This window comes from Salminus brasiliensis, chromosome 5, assembly GCF_030463535.1.
Source record: "Salminus brasiliensis chromosome 5, fSalBra1.hap2, whole genome shotgun sequence".
Lineage (NCBI taxonomy): Eukaryota > Metazoa > Chordata > Actinopteri > Characiformes > Bryconidae > Salminus > Salminus brasiliensis.
Genome location: NC_132882.1, coordinates 39860813 through 39882607, shown reverse-complemented (window position 1 = coordinate 39882607; position 21795 = coordinate 39860813). Strand labels below are relative to the sequence as shown.

At 42.5% G+C, this 21795-nt stretch overlaps 2 protein-coding genes across 2 annotated transcripts in view; both read left to right on the top strand.

The window, feature by feature from the left end:
• dtnbp1a (dystrobrevin binding protein 1a) overlaps nucleotides 1-21795 on the top strand; it is a 187409-nt gene that overhangs the window by 119646 nt on the left and 45968 nt on the right. The window lies entirely within an intron of this gene.
• Nucleotides 707-19936, top strand: atxn1b (ataxin 1b). The gene is made up of 3 exons (XM_072680357.1): nucleotides 707-1069; nucleotides 7873-10047; nucleotides 10129-19936. The coding sequence occupies exons 2-3, from the start codon at nucleotides 8119-8121 to the stop codon at nucleotides 10678-10680; spliced, it is 2481 nt and encodes an 826-aa protein (XP_072536458.1). The 5' UTR covers nucleotides 707-1069; nucleotides 7873-8118; the 3' UTR covers nucleotides 10681-19936.

The window sequence follows — 21795 nt, the reverse complement described above, 5'->3', positions numbered from 1 at the left end:
GTTCACATCTTAATCAGTTAATTATGCAAAAACTGGAAAAAAGCTCCCCCTTATGTACTGTAATTTACACATATGCATTTAATCCATGCCTCATCCATGGCTGTGGTGGGGGAGATAAAGGAGGAGGGGGAGGGATTAGCTTTTCAATGAGTGAAATATAATTAGGCCTCAAAAGCAAAGGGAAAAAACCAGTGCTGCCTCGGCGAGAAGACTGGAAACACTCTCTCGGGAGGATTCCATGGTGTGTTTGTGTGTGTGTGTGTGTGTGTGTGTGTGTGTGTGTGTGTGTGTGTGTGTGTGTTTCTTTTCAGTTCGTCTACTTCTGCGTGCTTCTGACTGCGCATATACGTGTGTGTGTGCGTGTGTTTCTGTGGTGAGTAGTACATCCCTCTGTGTGTACTAGGCTTCCTGCTTACTCCTCCTCTCTCTCTCTCTCTCTCTCTCTCTCTCTCCCTCTCTCTCTCTGTCTCTCCTTCTCTCTCTCCCTCCCTCCCTCCCTCCATGTGTAGTCTGGGCGCCCTGCCAAGTGGAGTGTGTTTTTTGAATGAATACCTGATGAGGCTGCTGCTGAGGCTGACTGGGGGGGGGGGGGCTGCATTCAGTAGAGCACTGAGCATGTGTGTGTGTGTGTGTAGAGCAAGGAAGGGAGGGAGGGAGGGAGGCAGAGAGAGAGAGAGAGAGAGAGGGGAAACGCTGGCAGTCCCATTGCCTTGCATAACATACGCTGAGCCTCGCGCACATAAGGGCTTCATGTGAGGCGGCCCAGAAAAGAGAAGACGGGGACTTCCTTCACCCTCGACCCTCCAGGGCCCACTGCAGAGGGGAGGAGGGGAGGAAAGAAGACAGGGGGAGAGGGAGAAGAGAGGAGACAAGGGGACAAGGGACAGGAGAAAGGGGGCCAAGCACCGGACATGGAGGCGATTTTTATGATGAGCGGATTGGGCATGCAGCTCTAAGCCTGGACAAAGGATGGCTAATCAAGGATAGAGTGCCTTTGCACTTGGCAGAGAGAGAGAGAGAGAGAAAGAGAGAGAGAGAGAGAGAGATATGTTGACACCACTATAGAAAGGTAAGGCTCCTCACAAAGGAATCCTCACAATGACATGCTGAGGTGGTTTGTGTTTACTGGCAGTGCACTTGTCTTTTTAATACTACTGTACTACACTATACTATACTACACTACACTGCACTGTACTATAGTACACTATACTATCCTACAGTATACCATAGTATGCTATACTATAGAATGCTGTATTGTACAATATTACCCTATACCATACTATACTACACTATACTACTATTTACAGGAGACATGCTTTGTTAGGACATTTTCAGTCCGGAAATGCTACTGCAGCTCTCGCCTACTCATCCGTGAGTGCAAATGCATGTATGTGTGTCATCCAGTGTGTTTGAGCTGCTTTTCCTCAGAGCCAGAGAGATACATGCAGAATGGCAACCCGTAGTCATTGTAAAGCAGCAACAGCTCTGTTTGGATTCATGTCTAGCTCAGGACTCCCCAGCCCGCCTCTTAAAGGGACAGCGCGTCTGCTGGGGGAAAAAAATGGGAGAAAAGAAGAGCCGTAAAGGGAACACTTGCTTAAGAGCGAGACCAAACAAGCCCTTAAAAAGTGCCAGACGCATTTGCTGTATCGTTCCCCTCAGTGGAGTGTTTAGTTTGACAGTGGCTGAGGTCATGCTGAAGGGTAGCGCTCAAGCCTACGCTGTCTGTTCATTCATTTCTGACAATGACATCATACGGTTTGGCGTCCCCACGATGAGAACGCTGGTAGAGTATGTGCATCAGGGTTGAAGAAGCATGCACATCGCGATTAGATTGTGATAAGCTTTGCAGTACATTGCTAGGCTGGTCATCTGACATAGTAATTTCTGAGCAGAATGTGGATGAATTAGCGCAGATGACAACACCATAGCTTTTTTTTTTTTAAAGAGGAATTTCACTCCTGTGAAATTTCTGCAGAATTAAATGGTCATGATGTAAGCAAAGTCATTCAGAGTGATTTGACACAAAATGTCAATTCTGGAGACATTTACTGGGTTCGATTTTTCCACAGTGATGGTGAATGGAACCAGACGTCCAAAGAGTTTGACGCCTCTTAAAGCTACGTTGCAGAATACTATTGTGTGAAGTAATCATGGATACATTGCCTGATATGTTTAGGAATTCGTTTTACAATGTTTTTGAGCAGATTTTGCCATCATTTATTACATTTAAAACTTAATTTGTAGAGAACGGAGTAGTCCCCCCCAAAAAAAAAGAAAATTGGTTTTGTTTGTTTTTTTATCATCAACCTTAAATATGAAAGCTTACATATGAAAACATGTGTCGGTTCACTGATTTTTTTTTATAGTGAATAAAATGGCTATATTGTGTATGCTGACCCCTGGTTCCTATCACCACAAGTGTAAAGAAATCTGAGTCAGTAAGTTTCTCTACAATCTACAACCATTTCACACCGAACCACTCAGGTTGATTTTCTGCCTCAACGGTTAAACTCTGCAGAAATGTAAAAAAAAAAAAAAAAAATGGATGGACTTCCCCTTTAACGATGCCTGCCAGTTTAAAACTGCAAATTTCATTTGCATAGTTAGGCCTCTGCTTTGGCTACTGTAGCCCGAAGCCCTGCAGCAACACGTCCGTACGTGTATGTGTTTGTGTGCCTTTAAAAGAAGCATGCACTTGTTTTTTTGTTGTTGTTTTTGTGGTGTGCGTGCATGTGAGTGTGTTTGTGTGTGTGTATGTGTGTGTGTATACACCATGGGGCCTGGCTAGCTATCTGCAACAGGGCAGCAGCGTGTAACGGGCTGGTGTAGTCAGAGCTGGAGTGATACTGCAGCGTTAATCTCCCTGACCCTGTGGCCAGCCTGTGTGTGGAAGTGTATGTGAGTGTGTGGGTGTGTGTAAGAGCGAGCGAGCAGAGAAAAACAGTAAGTGTGGTGGGTGGAGTCACCACAGTTGACGAACCATCTTGACATGAGCAGCAGTTCTGGGAAAAGTCAGCACTTCCTGGAGAGAGAAATCTAACCTAAGACCCCAAACCATGGACTTGTGCAAATATCCTGGCTGTAATATATAGTCTGGACAGTTGTATGTGAATGTTTGGGCACTCCTGGTGAAGTTTTTGTTGACTTTCAGAGTGAAAATGACCAATGAAAGTGACCAAGTCACAGACAGAGAACACACTGCTGCATAAAAATGGCTTGTTTTAATATGTTATATGTTTTAATATAGCTTTGATATGACAGCAACTGTGTGCTTGGCTAAAAGGATCCTTCATAGGCCTTCAGCTTAGGCATTACATTACTTTTACAGCATTTAGCAGACGCTCTTATCCAGAGCGACTTACAAAGTTACTCGTACTACAGAGGTGGGCCAATGCAGTGTTAGGAGTCTTGTCCAAGGACTCTTATTGGTGTTGCGCAGCACCTAGTCAGCCAGACCGGGAATCGAACCCCAGTCTTCAACATGGTATGGTAGCTCAGTGGCAGGTAGTGGTGTTATCTGTTGCACCACACCAACCACAGGCCTAATGATTTCTATGAAGAAATGCACGTGTACATGTATATATTGGGTTAGAATTCCTGGTCATTTCGTATCAAATGGGTTAGGATTATGAATTATCATATGCAAAGTGAATGCAGTCTATGGTAGCCTACTGCTGTGGACACTGTTCAGTCTTGTGGGGCACCATATCCAAAGAAGAGGACCCTCTTCACCCTATGCACCCAGTTAGCCTAAGAACGAACCTACCTCACTCTACTCACAAGCACCTAACGTGTCCAAAGGAGGCCATCCTCATTGTTTAATAGGAAATGAGATGGATAACTTAATTGTGAATTGGTCTGGACAAACTGCTGGAAGCTGAAGAGGTAGATATAATGCACTGATATTCAACAATTTGAGGCCATAGTTTTTCATGATATTGGTTAGAAACAAAAGGGTTGCATTCTTGAAACATCCGATTGAAAATCATCCAATCCAGATCTTTTTCTAGTATTATAGTAAGTAGGGACAGCCAAACGAGATCTCCCATTGGTTAGGGCTTTAGGAGTTGGAATTGGAAGAGCTGTGTTCATGATTATGTGACTGTATATCGTCTTTTATGCCAGGACCATGGCTATAGCTAATCATCACTTACTCACACTTACTGACACGACCCTCTGTCAAAACAACAAAAGTATCAATGAACTTCTGTATGCAACCATACGTTGCATTTTTATTGTAAACTAACACAGCTTAAAGGTGTTATTTACACCCTTAAAAATTCCATACACCTGCGTTTTTGCCCTAGTCCCAGAAGCTAGGCTAAAAGCAAAGGTGTCAAAAGTATTTACATTCATTACTCAGGTAGAAGTGTAGATACTACGGTTTAGACTTAGACTATAGAAGTTGAAGTATCAACTTAAGCTTTTTACTCAAGTAAAAGTGTAAAAGTACTGCTTTCAAAACTACTAAACTCCTTAAAGTAGAAAAGTAAAAGTAATGTAAGAAAAATAAATGCCAAAAGCTTAGGCCACGCCACAGGGGCCTATAGTGCATTACTCCACCTCCCAAAAACACATTTCTCTAAAAGCCATAATGAGGAGAATGTTCTATTAAAATGTTGGCTGCCTGTTTCAGCTGCAGATCTGCTCATTGAAAATGAAGCATTTTAGTAATATCAGATCTATTAAAGGAGCATCTCTGTGCACTACTGAGCATTAACATGTGTTTAATGGAGGGAAAATATGAGGAGTAGTTGCCTAGAAGTTTTGTAATGGTGCAAAAAGTCAAACTTCAGAGGCGTGTGATCAATAATCTTTATTGGAATGTAAATGTGGGGCTTAGTCGGGACGTTTCACTGCAGTTCTCTTGAGTCTCTGCCACAGACGTCTTCATACTAGACTATATACGTCTGCTTTGTCCTTGATGGAGTGTGGCGTGACATGTGCAAGTGCAATGAATCGCTTATAAACCAATAGGGTGTCAGAATGGTATGAATGGAAGGTTTCTGGATGGCGCGATTTATCTGGATAGGTTTTTTTTTTTTTTTGATCGATGACGAGCCGGAATGAAAACAACCGGAAATTAAATAGGAGAAACGGGGCTGTTTGTAAAATCTAAGGAGTAAAAAGTTGAAAAAGAGGAGCTGAAAAAGAGGAGCTGAAAAATAATTACTTCAGTAAAGTATGGATAACCAACATTTCTAATGAAGTATTTGTACTTCGTTACTTGACACCTCTGGCTAAAAGCTAGCACTAACCTATTCCAGCTGAGCCCAGTCAGCTAGCCGGCTAACTGCACGGATAGAAGCTCAAAATGGTAGGAATAATTACCGAAAATAACCCATCTTAACCACATTTAACATTTGCATTTGCATTTAAGGCATTTAGCAGATGCTCTTATCCAGAGCGACTTACAAAAGTGCTTTGCTATTTACTCAAAAAAAAGTTGAATAAGCCAATAATTCAAAGATACCTCTAAGTTTAGACACTACTAAACAATAAGTCAATAATTCGCCCAAATATTCTTGTAAGAGGTGGGTCTTCAGTCTGCGTTTGAAGACAGCAAGCGACTCGGCCGTTCGGACACCCAGGGGAAGCTCGTTCCACCACTTCAGTGCAGGAGACAAAGTCTGGACGCTAGTGTTCAGTGGATTTTGAGGGATGGCAGGTCGAGCCGAGCCGTACTTGAAGCTCGAAGGGCTCTTGGTGCGGATCGGCTTTTGACCATTGCCATCAAGTACGGAGGGGCTGGTCGGGCACCACAGCCAATACAGTCAATGGACAAAAGTATGGGGACACCTGTTCATTCACTTCATTTCTTTCAAACTCAAGGGTATTAAATAAGAGTTTACTTTGAACGGTCTTTACTGTCCAGAGAAGGCCTTCAACTAGATTGTGGAGCCTTGCTGTGAACATTTGATTGCATTCAGGTAACTAGAGAGCGTTAGCTAGGTCAGGATGTTGGATCATCACCACCCCACCTCATTTCCAACTCCACTACTCATCCCAAAAGCTCTGGATGGAGCATTATTATCCTAGAGAACACAGTTCCACTACTCTACAGCTCAATGCTGGGGGGCTTTCTACCCCTCTAGCCCAGGTATGATGCCAAAAGGTCCATGTTTATCTGCTCCAGAGAGTCCTTTTCTATTGGTGTTAGTAACACCAAGGTCGCAGGCCCTGTACACGAATGGGCATATGGGCAGTGGTGGCTCAGCGGTTAGAACACCAGGCTATTGATGACAGGGTTGTAGGTTCCATACCTGGGCTCTGGAAGCTTCCACTGTCGGGCTCTTAACCTTGCTCTACAGCGATGGCTGTTCACTGTCCCTTGCGTGTGTTTGCTCACTAGTGTGTATGTGTGTTTTCACTGCACGGATGGGTTAAAGACGGAGGCCAAATTTTATCTGTGTCCAACACAAATGGTTAATATATTTGTCTTTGTCAAACATCTCTACAGGGACTAGACAATAAGTGTATGTGTGGGCATTTGCACACCTGTGTCAGCAATGGGTGCAACTTATGCACTCATTAGAGGGGGTGTCCACAAATATTTGAACTTGTGTATGTGTATATGTCAAAGAACCTAAGGTGCATGCATGCTTCTTACAGTGATACTAATATAATGTGTGTGATTAGCTGTATTTACTGTAGCGATGTCTGTACAGTGGCATGTATTGTTTGATGTATCACGCTGTGCGTGTAACACTATGATGTATGTGCACTCAGTCCATTGTTCTTTGTGTGATGTGCATGCTGCAGTGTGCGTATTATAGCAGCGGCGCTGTGTGCATGTGTGTGCAGTGTGTGTTTTGCATTGTGCTGAATATACAATAGACCACAGAGTAGTCTGGCTGTGTGTAGCGTAGGCTTTAGCGAAGGAAAGTGGGACAGTGATTGGTGCAGATCCACAGTGACTGGGGAATCGCTATCTCTCCCTCTGTTTCCACTATTCCTCCCTCACTCCATAACTGTGCTCGCTGCAGGCTGTGCTCAATGTGGGTCAGGGGAGCCAATGCTCTTCCTCCCTCACGCTCACCCTCTCCTGCTCTCTCTTGCTTCGTTTGTCTCTCTCTTTCTTTGTCTAGCTGGATCCTACTCGCTTCCTCCTATGCTTTGTTTATCTGTTTCTGATAGACAGACAGTCCAGGTGCTCCTGTGGTTCTGGGAAACCATAGCTGGGAGGGAGGTCATTGGGTTCAGATGCCCTGGCTGTTCACATAGCATGCCGCCATGGTCGGACAAAGCCTTGCATCTCCATTTTTTAGTTTTTCATTTTTTGATATAATGTGAACCTGGCGGCACCTCTGTACATTGTGTCAAAATTTCATGAGGAATGGGCCAATAGTCATGCCCCCAAATTACTTGGAATAAACTCTTCCAAAAACATTTCATTAAAATTGTAGACTGATCAGCCATAACATTAAAACCACTGACAAATTAAGTGAATGCACAGAGTTACAGTGGTTACAGTGGGATAGCAGCAAGTGAACAGTCAGTCAAGTTGAAAACAAGTAATGGCTACATGACTGGTCTGGTCTAGAGCGTCTCTAAACATGCAGGTCTTATGAGGGGTGTTTCCGATATGCAGAGGTCAGTATCAAAGGCCCCACCTATGAATGTACTGGAATGTCTTGGTGCAAGAAGCCCATGTCTTGTTGGGTCAAAACTGTTTTGATGGCAGAGGGTTGTAACGTTATGGCTGATCGGTGTGTCTGTGCCTTTTTAATGAGCATTTCATATATCAGGCACAGCAGCATTGCTGGATTATTGAACATTATGTACTACAGACAGACAGATGATTAGAGACAGAGAGGCTGGCCTGGTAGCGAGAGCGTAATTATGATTTTGTACTTCTTTCTAATGAAGGTACAGACCACCAGCACTGAGCAGGAGATGGTTCCACATGAAGACCTTGGACACAGCAAGAAAAAAATCTGCTCCAACATCTAGTCTCATTTGTACAATACGTAGAAAGGGAGAACAGCTAAGCACAGTTTAAAGGTTCATAAAAGGCAAACTGTGGAACAATGAACTCCTTGACACCTTGAGTCCTACCTTTCAACCCAGACCATTCAGAGTAGTAGAGCAGGGGAGCTGAAAAGCATCAAGATCATGAAGTCCAACCAGGAGCGCAGTAATGAGTGCCTGCCTCCAAAGAAAAGAGAAATCCTGGCACTTGAGGAGCGACAGGTGCTGGTAGCATCAACCGTGAATGAGAGCCAGAGCGGGGAGAACCTGGCATGGCTTGCTAGCGTAGCCAGTATGGCCAGCATGGCCACCGTTCCCAACCATGTTCCATCACGGAGCAATACTGCCCATGCTGACAGCCCTTCACCATCTGCCAAGGCCCAGAGTGTAGTGACAGAGTACCTACCAGAATGCACATCTGCTTCCACCAGCTCTTTGTCATGTTATAGAAGTTCCACACCCAAAGGAGGCTTCTCTGGGGCCAACACAATAACGGCCAACCCTTCCGTCCTCTCCTCCACCTTTGCCCAAACAACGGGTTCCATCCAACACACTCAGTTGCCACCTAACCTTCAAATCATTGGACCCTACACCGGATACATCTCCTCCCAGATAGTTCCAGCCGCAGCAAGTCCATCCCAATCTTGTAGACCCAACCAGGAGGTTTATGCTGCCACAGGTATCATTCCTCAAGTTTCTAATGACAACTCACAGAAGCAGCATTTGATTTCAACCTTGCCTAACGTAGCCCACACCACCAGCCAATGCGTCCAGGTAGAGGGTGCCTCTGTTGGCTTGACAGTCACCTCCCCAACTTCCCAAGTGCCCCTTCAGCTACACCCCCATTCAGCCGTCCTTGCCCCTCATGGCCTGGCCCTTGGTCCCTCCCAAGTGCTTGTCCATTACACCGACGGCCTTGTCACCAAACACCCAGACACCCACGCCAGAGATTTGCAGAACGGCGCTCTGGGAGAGGTCACAATGGTCAAACACAGCACCAGTGTGCTCAAGGGAATCTCTGGGAAACCAGAGGGTATTGAGAGCCAAAGGCAAAATCAGAACCTGGGTCTCCAGGCCCAAACTCAGGTCTTGCTCCCTGCTGAGTATGCCACGCATGATAGTGCAGCATTTCAGACATCGTTAATGCTGGTGTCAAGCAACCACCTTGTGGCCAATAACGGTACTGAGCTCCAGAGTGCTCTGGATAAGGACCAGTCATCATCTCTGGCTCGTGTTGAAAGAACTGGAATATCTATGGTGGAGCCAGTTCCCAGAGTTTCCTCACTCACTCTGTCATCATCAGATGGCCTGGCAGCATCTCTAGCTTCGACACTCCCACCCCACTCCCTTCTTCAGATGTCTCCCGGTGCCCCCACCCAGGAACTTTCCACGAGCCTTTACTCAGCCACACAGCTACCCATTATTGGTTACATCACCAGCACATCCGGGGGACCCCAGCAAGCGGTGGCCAGTTACCATAGCAACCTTCCACAACATCTAGTTATCTCAGGCAGCCCCTCCCTCTTTATTCCTGTGAGTGCTGGCAACATTAGTACATCCTCTGCCGAGTCAGAAGTTACTCGCTGCTCTATCCCCGCCATACCCCCCGCCAATGTACCAACTGTACCCACAGGCCTGCCTCAGGCTTTCATCACTGCAGCCACACCCGCTGTTGCAACCTCTGTCGTCTCTAACGGCAAAGAGGTCACAGGAGCCGAGGCTCATCATACCACAAATGCTTTACAGAGTTCCACCCAGGTGCAACTGCCTGTCTTTTCAGCAGGCGTGGTTGCACCTCCAGCTCCTGCCGTCACCCCAGCACCCACAAGCCCTCAGAATGCACCCCTGTCTCCATCTTCAGCCCTGCCTCCATACTTTATGAAGGGCTCGATCATCCAACTGGCAGACGGGGAGCTTAAGCGGGTGGAGGACCTGAGGACAGAGGACTTCTTGCAAAGTGCAGAAGTTAGTGGGGAACTGAAAATTGATTCAAGCACAGTCGAGCGGATAGACACCAGCAGAACACCTGACGCGGTCATCATCCAGTTCTCAGTTGGTGAACACAAAGCACAGGTGAGTGTCTTTTCATGTGGTCATATGTTTTGCATCTGTGTTTTACCTCACACTCAGACTTGGGGCTTTTCTTCTCTGTAGGTATGTGTGGAAGTGCTGGTGGAGTACCCTTTCTTTGTGTTCGGTCAGGGATGGTCGTCTTGCTGTCCGGACCGCACAACCCAATTGCTGGCATTGTCCTGTGCTAAGCTCTCTGTGGGTGACGTCTGCATCTCCCTCACTCTGAAGAGCCTGAGGAACGGTGCACTAAGTAAAGACCAAACCTTTGGCACTTTGAAGAATCACAATAACATTCATCTGAAAACAGCCAAGACTAATGGACAGGCTGGAGACCGCCCAACTCAGAGAGAAGATCAGAGAAACGGGAAGCTTTTTAGGTCAGAAGGGGAACAGGAGAAGTTTGAGAATGCTGGGCTTGAGAGTCGTAACTCTGGGAAAGGCGTGATCCTCTCGAAGAATGGAGAGGGGAAAGCTCATGGCGCCGTGAGCCGCAAGAGGAGGTGGTCTGCCCCAGAGAGAGGGGAGATAGGAAGGTCACATGAGGGTGACCTGCCTGAAACTCTGCCCAAACTATCCTTCCTCTCACAGGAGATAAAGGTAAACATAGAGGGGAGGTCCAGTATGGGCTCCTGAGGTCCGCCCTGATACCCAGAGAAGGCCAGGCATCTTCTAAAGGGTGACTGTGATCCAGTGTTTCAATAAGTCAAACTACAAGATAACCCTCTCTATTCAGTTCCATGTGTTGCTGGCTGGTGACAACCACTGTCTGAAAACCGTGTGTGTTGTCCATCGGACAAACATGCTTTGTTCCCTTAGTGACTCTTAGGAAACTTTCTACAGACATAAACCCATAAATGCAGCAGGACAAGAATGACAGGATTTATTTTTGTGACAATTAGGTGCCGTATCATTTCTTTTTTTTTTTTTTAGATTAATGTAACAAGCTAATTTTGTGTGACAGTATTTACACTATGTGGTTTTTGTAATAATAAAAAAAACATATAGACATATAGTTTCTGACAACTGTCTTGGGGCGTATATATTGAGAGGGCCCTGATCCTTTTTTTTAAAGTTAATTTTGTCTTTATCTATTTTTTGCACTTAGTCTACTTTCATGTTAAGTGTAGCATCATTGCAAATCAGTCCTAATGGGTGGCTTGAAAATATATGGACCAATAGGTTGGAGGGACTGTTAGAAACACTGAATTTCTTTTTTTTTTGATGAATCTGGACCATTTAAATACCTTCAGAGCTAAATTACTCTATATATCTATATTAATTTGAGTTGTTGGTTATATATAGATATAAATATAGATAACCGAGTCCTGCATAAATGATGCCCATTGTGCCATTTCTGAAGGAGAAGGGTTCTTGATTGATTTGAGGTGTTTCGTTTTAGAGTGGTGAAGTTGAATAACCCAACAGGTTATAATAGCAACATTTTAGTATGAAGGGACAATATAACACCCTTATTTTTGATCCCTATTAAGCATATAGTTGGTCATTAACTGGCTGCTCGTTACTACTTTATCGAACAATTATCAGGATAAATTAAGCACATTTATTGTATATAATGATATATTATTCACTTATTAAATCATATTAAGCTGGTAACTCAAGTCAATAACTGCTTATTAAAGGCTTCTCATTACTATGTTACAACAGAGTATAGATGTGCATTCTGACAAACTTTGATTTTCAACCAAAAAAAAAAGATAAAAGACTTTCTAGATCATAGCACTGGTGTCAGGGGGCGAAAAAGCTATAAAGCGCTAAAATACTTTGTATGATGTATTATAACAGTAGCTTGTTAGGTTGTTGTGTGAGATGAGTAATGGAGGCTACCTCTTCACATGAGCTATGAGCTAGCTCTTGTATGTTTCTATACAGTGTATTTCCCTTCAGTGGACGTGGATGTGCCAACATAGTTTGTCAGAGTTAACGTCAGCTAGTGGAGTTAGTCTAGTTAGCAAAAACACAGTGTCAACTCTGCCTTCTCAGGAGTTTCATGCACAACAGTCTCTACACAGCAGTTCTACAGTAGAAGACCATGGCACGTTCCACTTCTGCCAGCCGGTACTCAAAGCTGAGACTGACTGAGTACTGAGTAAAAAATGTACATCCCTACAACAGAATTTTCTCAAATCTCATTTGGCAAGCATACAGGCTTGTTTTATACCTGAAGCTTTTATACACCCAACAGTACACAGGTTTAAACTGAACGGCCTGCACAATTAATGCTCACTAATGTAGCATTGAGGAGCCAGGTAATAAGGGTTTGACAAAGGCCTTTGCAAGGGTATTATACTGTCCCTTAGTTGCTGTATTGATGCTTTTGTTGGCAGTCACATAAGCCTCATTATGGCAAAAGCTAAAACTAATGCTGATTTATAAAGCCCTCATTTTAGCCAAACCCAAGACAGAGTAAACACACAAGAGTGAGTGTTCAGGATGAAAACCCATTTTACACCCATAGTACTTTGGAATTTGATACGTTACAAGTCCTCTAGATATGCAATATTAAGATTATTCACATACCTCATAAATGACACAAGGCTGTTTCAGATAACCCAATGGGATCTGTGTTGTATGAAAATGAACAAATACCGAAAACCATATTCATGTTCATGGTTCATGTTCACGCGGTGGACACAAGCAGGCAAATTCTTCGCTCAGCCCTTAAATATTAGCACTTTACAGAAGGCATTGGATGGTTTACACCCTCACCTCTGATACGTTGCCGAAGCAACAGCCATTTGCACAATATAGAATATTGAATATCATCAGCCATCCCGTGCATTTCAGTGCCACACAAAGACCCGGCCACTTTTAACACACTGTTGTTTTGATTGCCTGCCATTTCAAAATCCAGTTGCAATAAAAATAAATAAATAAATAAAAAAAATCAGCAGCATCATCTGTAAAAGCATTCCTGTGATGATGTGCAGATGTATTTTAAGCCACTGGATTTGATTTATATACACGTTCTGTGGCTGGATTTAGGCCTGTTCTGCGACAGCCATTTCTAATATCCATCTTTTCTGGGGTAGGAGGGGGGTGGGTTCCTTTCCATGACATGTTAAAAGAACCAGTATGGCAAGATGGTGTACTAAATAAAAAAAGGTCAGTGTAACAAAGTTCAAAAGAAGCCAAACGAAGCAAACAAGTCATGATTCTAATTTACAACCTGTAGGGGAGATCGGGACACAACCCAACAACCCACAAGTATTTGAGCGTGATTAATCAATCTACACATTTCTGCTGCAGAACTACTTTCCAGCATCAGAGGAAAGCGGAGCTAGTGAGTGCTAACGGTACAATGTACTAAACTGAGGGGCCTGTTTCTAAGACATCTGGTTTTTGGAAAGCTTAGTTGTAAGACTGTTAAAACTAACCCTGTGGTGTGGAGGCTGTACTCTAGCCTGGCTAGCTCTCATTGTTAGATGCTTCAAATAGGTGTAGACTGTCTACACAATCATGCTGATGGGAATTCCCTGACTTATTCCCTGACCTATGAAAAAAAAGTACAAAATATGGCTGCATCCCAAATGCGTAATACACACTGATATTATAAGGTATATACTTTAGGTATATATTTAAGCATACTCAACTTTTATCTTTACCACATACTTCATACTAAAAAATGAGTTAGTATTAGTAATTATTAAGCAATTGGGAGGTCAATTCAGAAATGATGTTGCTACAAGAACTCAAGGACATGGCCCAAAGCATGTTCTACTTCAACCTGTTTAACTACACAAAATATCCGTAACACCCCTGCTGACAAATCCAGCTACAGCTGGTCCTTGATGATCAAAGTGGTTAAGCTGGTCAGCATTGTGTATGTATTTATTTTTGAGTTTGAGTTTGACAGACCAACTAAGCTGGCTGTCAAGATGGTCATACTGGTTGACTAGTTGGTTGAACCATCTTGGTCATGATGGTCAGGTTGCTCAACCAGCATGTTCTTGGTCGTACTGGTTGACTGCCTTGGTCAGGTTGGTCAAGCTGGTAGACCAGACTAAACGATCAAGCTAAGCTAGCCAGCCAGCTTAACCAGCCTGGCCAGATTGTGCAAGCAAGGCTGATTTCCTTAAGCAGGAACTGAAGGTTTAGGTTGTGCCCCACTCTCCTTTCTAATACATTTACAGTCATATGCTGGTATTTAGTGTTGTTGATTTAAAAAAATAAAAGTGAAGAAAACCTCTGCAGGAAATATGACATGTTCTGCACGTTACAGTACAATTACTGTTTATTTGCTGAATTTAGCATATTGGGGGATGAAAAAAATGAAGGGACCACCCTACATTATCAGTTTCTCTGGTTTTACTATTAATGTGTTTAGGGAAATTAACATTTGCGTTGTATATCATAAACCATGGACAACCTTTCCCCTAAATTACAAATAAAAATATTGCTATTTAGCATTTATTTTTATTTAGCATTTATTTGCAGAAATGACAACTGCTCAAATAATACAAAGAAATGATTAATAATTATAATGCAAATTAGTTATTATTCAAATTTAAACAACACAGTACTAATATCTGAACTTTGAGAGCGTTCAGAAATCACTACGATGAAATAACCTTGACTTCCAATCACAGCTCTAATGTCTTGCAGGCTCTCCACCAGTCTTTCACATTGCTGTTGGGTGTCTTTATGCCATTCATAATATGCAAATTCAGGTAACTCAGCTTTGTTCGATAAAATGCCTGGAATAAAATGGCTGCCGTACACATAGAGAAGCAAATTTAAGAAAATAAATTAAGTGGTCTCTTCATTTTTTCCAGAGCTGTGAATACAACATACAAAATGTGCCATAATTTACGCACCACATTTAATGTGCATTAAAATGTGCAAAGTGTGTGTTTTTGGTAGAGGTTTTGTCACTGAAAAAGTCAACAATACATGTAATTCATGCTGGGTCAAGCACACAATTATCAAAACGTTCGGCATATACTTGATATCAATTCATACTGGTGTTCAATAATTAACAAATCTTTCTTTTGTGGTTTTCAAGAAGTGGCAGTCTGTATTGATTTATGAATTGGAGTGTATTTTGTGTCATACAGTCACAATGTACACCGACTGTCTAGGAGAGTGCTATGAGAAGAAAGCTATTCTTTGTATACCAGACTTTTTGCTATTTGCACAAGCAGAGACATTAAAGTAGGTCTATGGAATGTACGTCTTTGCCTTTTAAGTTCGTCTCTTTCGTATGTCGTTATTTTCGTTGACTTTTTGAATGGGCAACTCTCATGTTGGTCAACATTTGTTCCGACCAAACGTCTTCATATGTTTCCCTTGATGTGAGGTGATGAGATGTAGATGAAACAAAGCGTGATTGCACATTTAGCCATCTAGGGTAGGTTTTACGCACTTACAACACTTTATGAATGCGTATTTGTGTGGGTGTGTTTAAGGAGAACTCCACCGACTTTTCAAACTTTCTGCATAATTTAATGGTCGAGATGCAAACAAGGTCATTCAGTGTGGTATGGTGTGAAATGCTCTGTTCTATAGCAACCGTCAGACAGATTTTTGTTCACAGCGGTAGTGATTGGAACCAGACGTCTGAAGCGCGTAAAGCTACCTCACAAAGTAATTGCACATTATGCAATACAAATACTTTACCTGGCTCCCTACCATTGTTTGTAAGCTATGTTCTTTGGCCCCAACATGTATTGTGGCTTCAGTCTGCTGCATTTGCTTGATATGTAATGAACATAATCTAACCAGGAAATATAAAACAAAATCACTTAATTTGATTTTATTAGTGTCAGAAACTCTCATTGTGAACAAGAAAGCACATCACCAAGTCATAGCAGTCATGTATGGTTTTTTATTGTTTTTCATTTCACTTATGTAAAAAACATGTAACTTGTAAACACGGTAGATTCTACACACTGATCTATTTTACTATGACTGTACTGTATCTCATCTTGTGGCAGATCCAAAGCAGTAAAAATACATCCAACCATTGTAGAGGCAAGGCATTGTAAGGAAGCATGAACCATTTTACACCATTTCACACCAAACCACCTAAAATTCGTATGCAGAAATTGGTGAAAAATTGGTGGACTTGCTCTATAAGTGAAGGGAATCAGCATGTAGCAAGAGTGTGCATGGAAAAGATGGTCAATCCCTGGTCATTGTAAGTAAAAAGTGTCTTCAGAACAGTGTCGAAACCGGCATTATATACATTCCTAAATCATGCGAATGAATTATTTGGACTAGTTAAAGGCTTGGTGCTAAGACACAAGAATAGATGTCACCTATATGGACATCTGTATCTAGTCGTTAATGTCCTTATTTGTTCTATTTTCTTTTTAATTCTTTGTGTAAACTGTATCTGTGTGGTGAACGTCAAGGAACATTCATTCCGAAAGGGTCAATGTCTTTTCACATTTCAGCCAATAAACAGCATCTCACAATGTATCCAGAGAAAACCATACACTTTATTTCCAAAGGTTTGTAGACACCTGCTTGGCCAGTGTTTCCTCTGAAATGACGGCTATTCTGCCCCCTGCCCCAGAAATTGAAGCAATTGGAGGATTTGATTGCATTCAGCCACGACAGCATTAGGTGCTCATGTTGGATGGATAGTTTTGGATCACAAACCCCACTCCAATCCTCGCTCATCCTCATCCAACTCAGAGGTACTGGATGGCGCTCCATCACTCCAGAGACTACAGCCTAATGCTGGGAGGCTTCACACCCCTCTAGCTGATTCTTAGCACTGGGCTATGGCGACCGTAGCCATCACATGTGTCTACATATCTTTGGACATATCATGTGGCTTTGTTTTGTTGAGTTGTCGCAAAGAGACTCTTTTGGTTGACTATTTTAAAGAGCAACTTCAGCACGTTTTCAACATTTCTGCGTAACTTAAGGGATGTGATGTATTCAGAGTCTTGTTGAGAGTGGTTTAGTGTGAAATGCTGGTGGTGAGTGAAACCAGAATTTTATGGTGGACATGTACAGCGTTGTTCAACTGACTTTTTTAAATCTTCTTCAGATTTTCACTCATTTTTAACATTATTTAAATCTCAGAAGACACATTTAGCTGTACTGGTGGTTTTCAGAGAGCAAATAAAATGCCCATATAGGCACAGTAAACATGACAGCCCTTGCTTCCTGTCACCGCTACTGTAAAGAACTCCAGTCTGTACGTGTCTATCCAGTGAACTGTGTCACATCAAGCCACTCTAAACGACTTTGTTTACATCTTAAAAAGAGTACTATGCCCTGGGGAAATTTGAAAAACCAGGTGGAATTGCCCTTTAAAACATGCATGAAATGTCTTGAAAGTGAGGAACAGCAATTGTGTTGATACATGACATGACATGGAACCGATGTAGATATTATCTCATTTTCTGAAGCAATTCTCTTCAAATCTTCAGTTCTGATCAAGGGGTGTTCGACTTGACTTTTCAGAGCAAACAGACCGACTTCAGGCTCAGGTTCACAGAATGGCCACGTGACTGTTTCTGTTGTTAGCCATGCAAAATCGCAGAACATGCACTGAGCTGGGAAATGCTTTGGGATCGCTGCAATGCACGCGTTCCACTGAATTCAGTAAGCCTCGGTGTCATTTAACGTCCTCTTATATTTTCATGCCCGGATGCCCAAAGACTTTTCGCACGGATTCATTTGTGCAAGCATGCCTCAACGCTTCACGACCAGGAAAAGCCTCAAGCAATAGCGCCATGTCACACTGAGGAGGGAGTACACTTTTTCAACTTGTCCACCGTGAGACTTACTATGTCTGTATTCAGACTGCATTTGGCACCAGGAGGTGGTTGTGTTTCCGGCTTGGAAGCAGAGCCTTTAATAAATGAGTCAGTGGGTCACACGCAGTATTTCACCAGCACCACCTGCTGGACTTCATTCTCCACTGGCCAGCTTTAATGTCTTTCACCAACCCGGATTCAGAGCTCAGCGGTTCTGAATGGGGAATTCCACTGATTTTTCGAAATTTCTGCATAATTCAGTGGTTGGGACGCAAACTTACCCAGTCAGAATTGTTCAGGGCGGTGGTGGATGGAACCAGATGTCTGAAAAATTGAATGCCTCTAAAAGCTCCCTCACGTAGAAGTTATTATGCAAAATGGTTGTGAATGCGTTGCCTGATGCATGATACATTGTAGTCATGTGATAGGATTTTAAGTTTAAAACATATTTCTTGATACATTCATGGTGTAAAGGTACATGTAGGTTTACTAGTGTCTATGTACTTTAATAGTAAGTAAAATGGCTGCTGTTGTAGACGATGTGGCGTCTATGCAAATGTCACCATTTCAATTGCTAAACAAAACCACTAGTCAACTTCCTTGTGTCTTCTGAGCATTATATGTAATGTTAATTAGGGTAAAAGTGTTACGCCATTGGCTGCGTAGAATGGTTAATGGCATTTTTACAATGGGGAGGCGAAATATCTCCTCTTTATTTTTGAAAATGACATCTATTGTGTTTCATGTACCATTTCATGTGACCCTGGCTGGTAAAGGACTCAAGTCTTGCCCTCAGAACCGTAGGATGTGAACCACATATTTACTAGTTTTTAGATGTGAAAGGCCCAGAACCTTATGAAAATGGGTTGTGACTAACAACAGCCGGCGAGGAAGCGATGCTAATGCCGCAGTAGCGATGAAAATACTGCAGTCACAAAGCTGGGCAAGGCCAAACATTGCGCTAGCAATGCTGGGCATTAGGTAGTGATGCTAACACTACAATAGTGGTGCGAACACGGCAATGCTTGGCAGTAGCTGCAGTAGCGTTGCTAATACCGCCATTGCGGTGCTAGGGGAGGCTGCCGGGTGTCATGCTGCTAAGGCCACGTGTAGCAATGTTGAGTCGACATGCTATTGCTTTGACACACACATTTAATGCCTCCACTTCACTTTATAATAATATTTTAAGCTCCTCTCGGCAGCACAGATACTTGTTTGTGGCAAAATGTAGTCCTCAGGTCATCAGTTCGAGAAAATATTGTTCGGCAAACAAGAGGCAGTCATTGAGCCTGTGCATTTCAACAAGACCAATCAGTCGGACACTCAGCCAGTCAGTAGGTGGAATTGCCTCTTCTTGACTTGTCTTGCATGTATTTGTCCGCCATGAATGCATTGTAAAAATGATATATTTTAGTCCAATGTATTTGGACATCAGACTGAGTGTTCATAACCCTTTTATGTCAATAACTTACTACAATGTAGTTTGTAAAGGCCTTAACACTTCCATTCACCTCCGCTGTGAACAATTCCGACTTGGTAAGTTTCTCTAAAACAAAACATTTCCCACCAACAGTTCCCAACAGTTCAACAGTCGTTTGTTTATCTTAACCATTTATTTATGCCAAAAATTTAGCAAAATTGGTGGTTGCTCTATAATGGTAGTACTCTACCCTTTTCTTGCAAAACCTCAAACACCAGAGTGGTCTCCTTATCTTAAAGGGGGCAGAAAATAGAAAAGAAACCACTTCATTCAATTTTTGCAGTGTAAACAATGTAACATACTGTTACTATTCGTGTGAGTAGTTGTACCTGTGTAAAATAACTCTCTCCTTTTTTCAAGCTTGTTTCGTATATAAAAACCTGACAAAAAGCAAATAAGGCAGACTCGAACCTCAGATGTTGTTATTGTGGCGTATCTCTGTGACCGATGGATCCGAGACTGTTCCGTGGAGTTCTGTGCTTTCTTTTGTTTGCCGGTGCTTGGACATTTTTTTATAGATAGACGAGAAAAATATTTGAGTTGATATTCATGACATGTAAAAAGAAAAATGTTGGACTCTGCTTTTAAGAAACTGTCCGATTTAGAAAGGATTTGTTGTACGGTACACATTTACTGTCTCTGTATACTCTAATAAAATCCAGTGCAAATTTTATTTGCCCTTGTCGCTTGAGATTCTGTAAAATGTATTTGGCAGAGGGGAACCCTCAGGAATTATTCCAGGCAATAAGAAAATACACACATATGTTAGTTCATGTCTTATGTCAAATGTTTACCTTAACCCCTTAAAAAGCCTATGAGCTGCAGGCGGGGCGAAAGCATTATTACAAGCCCCACCAGTTTGTACAGAAGTCCCTACAGAAGTTACTGAATAATATGCCTTAGTGTGTAGTAAGCCTTGGAGTGTTAAAGGGTTAATATACCAACTTCTATTTAACAATCTATTTAATGCTGCACTGACTTAAGAATAGTGTGTATATCATTACCATTACTCCGGGCTCGGAACACTGCAAACTGCACTATGTAACTTTGGTATGTCCAGAAATGCATGTGTACGTCATTTCAGTTGCAACTGTAGATGTGGAGGCAGTTGTGGCTCCATGGTTAGAGCACTGGGTTGTTGATCACAGGGTTGTGGGTGCAGTACCCACATCCACTAAGCTACCACTGTTGGGCCCTTAAGCAAGATTTGTGTACAGAACAGAACTTTGTTGCTTATTAATGATGTACATCAGCAATAAAGGTACATAACGTCAATTGTTACGTTTTGGACGACAACAACAGTTATTATAACAGCTCGTTAAGAGTCAAATATTTGGGCTGTCCAATCAGAATTCTGACAGAGGAACCAACCAATAGGGTCCAATTTCATGAGAAATCGCCTCTGAAGGTCCTAGTTACATTATGGACTGTGACTACACATGAGAACTCGAAGAGCACTGACATACACACATACACCTATTAAGAGGGTTCAAGAACATTGTAAAAAAGTTGACAGTGCAATATTTTGCAATGCTGTGATATGCATTGCTATATTATAAATTATAGGAAATGTCACCAATATCAAGCCAATGATAATAATGCACTCCCTGCAGCCCTACCCAAAAGCCATAACATTGAAACTTAATGCCTAATATTGCATGGGTCCCTCTTATAAGACACTTCCTTGGAGCATTTTGGTAAGCACTGACCTCTGCATGCTGGGAAATTTATTCCTCCTATCAGTGGTTTTAATGTTATGGTGATGGTGATTGGTGTAGACATTTATTAAAACTAATTCCAACAAGTACTGTTGGTCATAATCTGAGGAGGGATGTCAAATCAACATTGACAAAAGCAGCCTCTATGACAGCTTGTTGGAATAAACCTATACCTAATAAAAATTGGGAATTTCCCCACTGCGGGACTAATAAAGGACTATCTTATCTTTTCTTATATTAATATTTAAATAATTTTATGGCAGTTGTGATGAAAGGCTTATGTAACCTTACAAATGCTGCCTTTTAGTCGAGTGTTACCATGTTCTCTATCATCATATTCTAAATATGATGATGCCTGGTTGAATTGTTAACATTTATAATTTAGTAAAAGCTGATAATGATACATTCACCCATACTCTACACTCTATACACCTATGACTGCTTCTCAAACCACAGCTCCAACACCATCAAGTTCACAGACAATAATCTGCAACATCAGCAACGATGATGAGTGCCCATACAGGGAGGAAGTGAAGCTTCTTGCAGAGTGGTGCACTGTCTCTTCTTCAACATCTGCAAAACCAATGAGCTGATTGTTTTGTTGACTTTAGGGGGGGGGGGGGGGGGGGGGGGGGGGGACAATGGTGGAGAAAGTAAGCAGCTACAAGTTCCTCTGTATCCAGATACCTGAGGATCTCACCTGGTCCCTCAGGACGACCCAGGAAGTCCTTTCAACATCTCACTGGACTACAAAATTATTTCATTTTTGCCTATTAGTATAGTAACTTAGTTTGGACCTTAACCACCCTGCCTT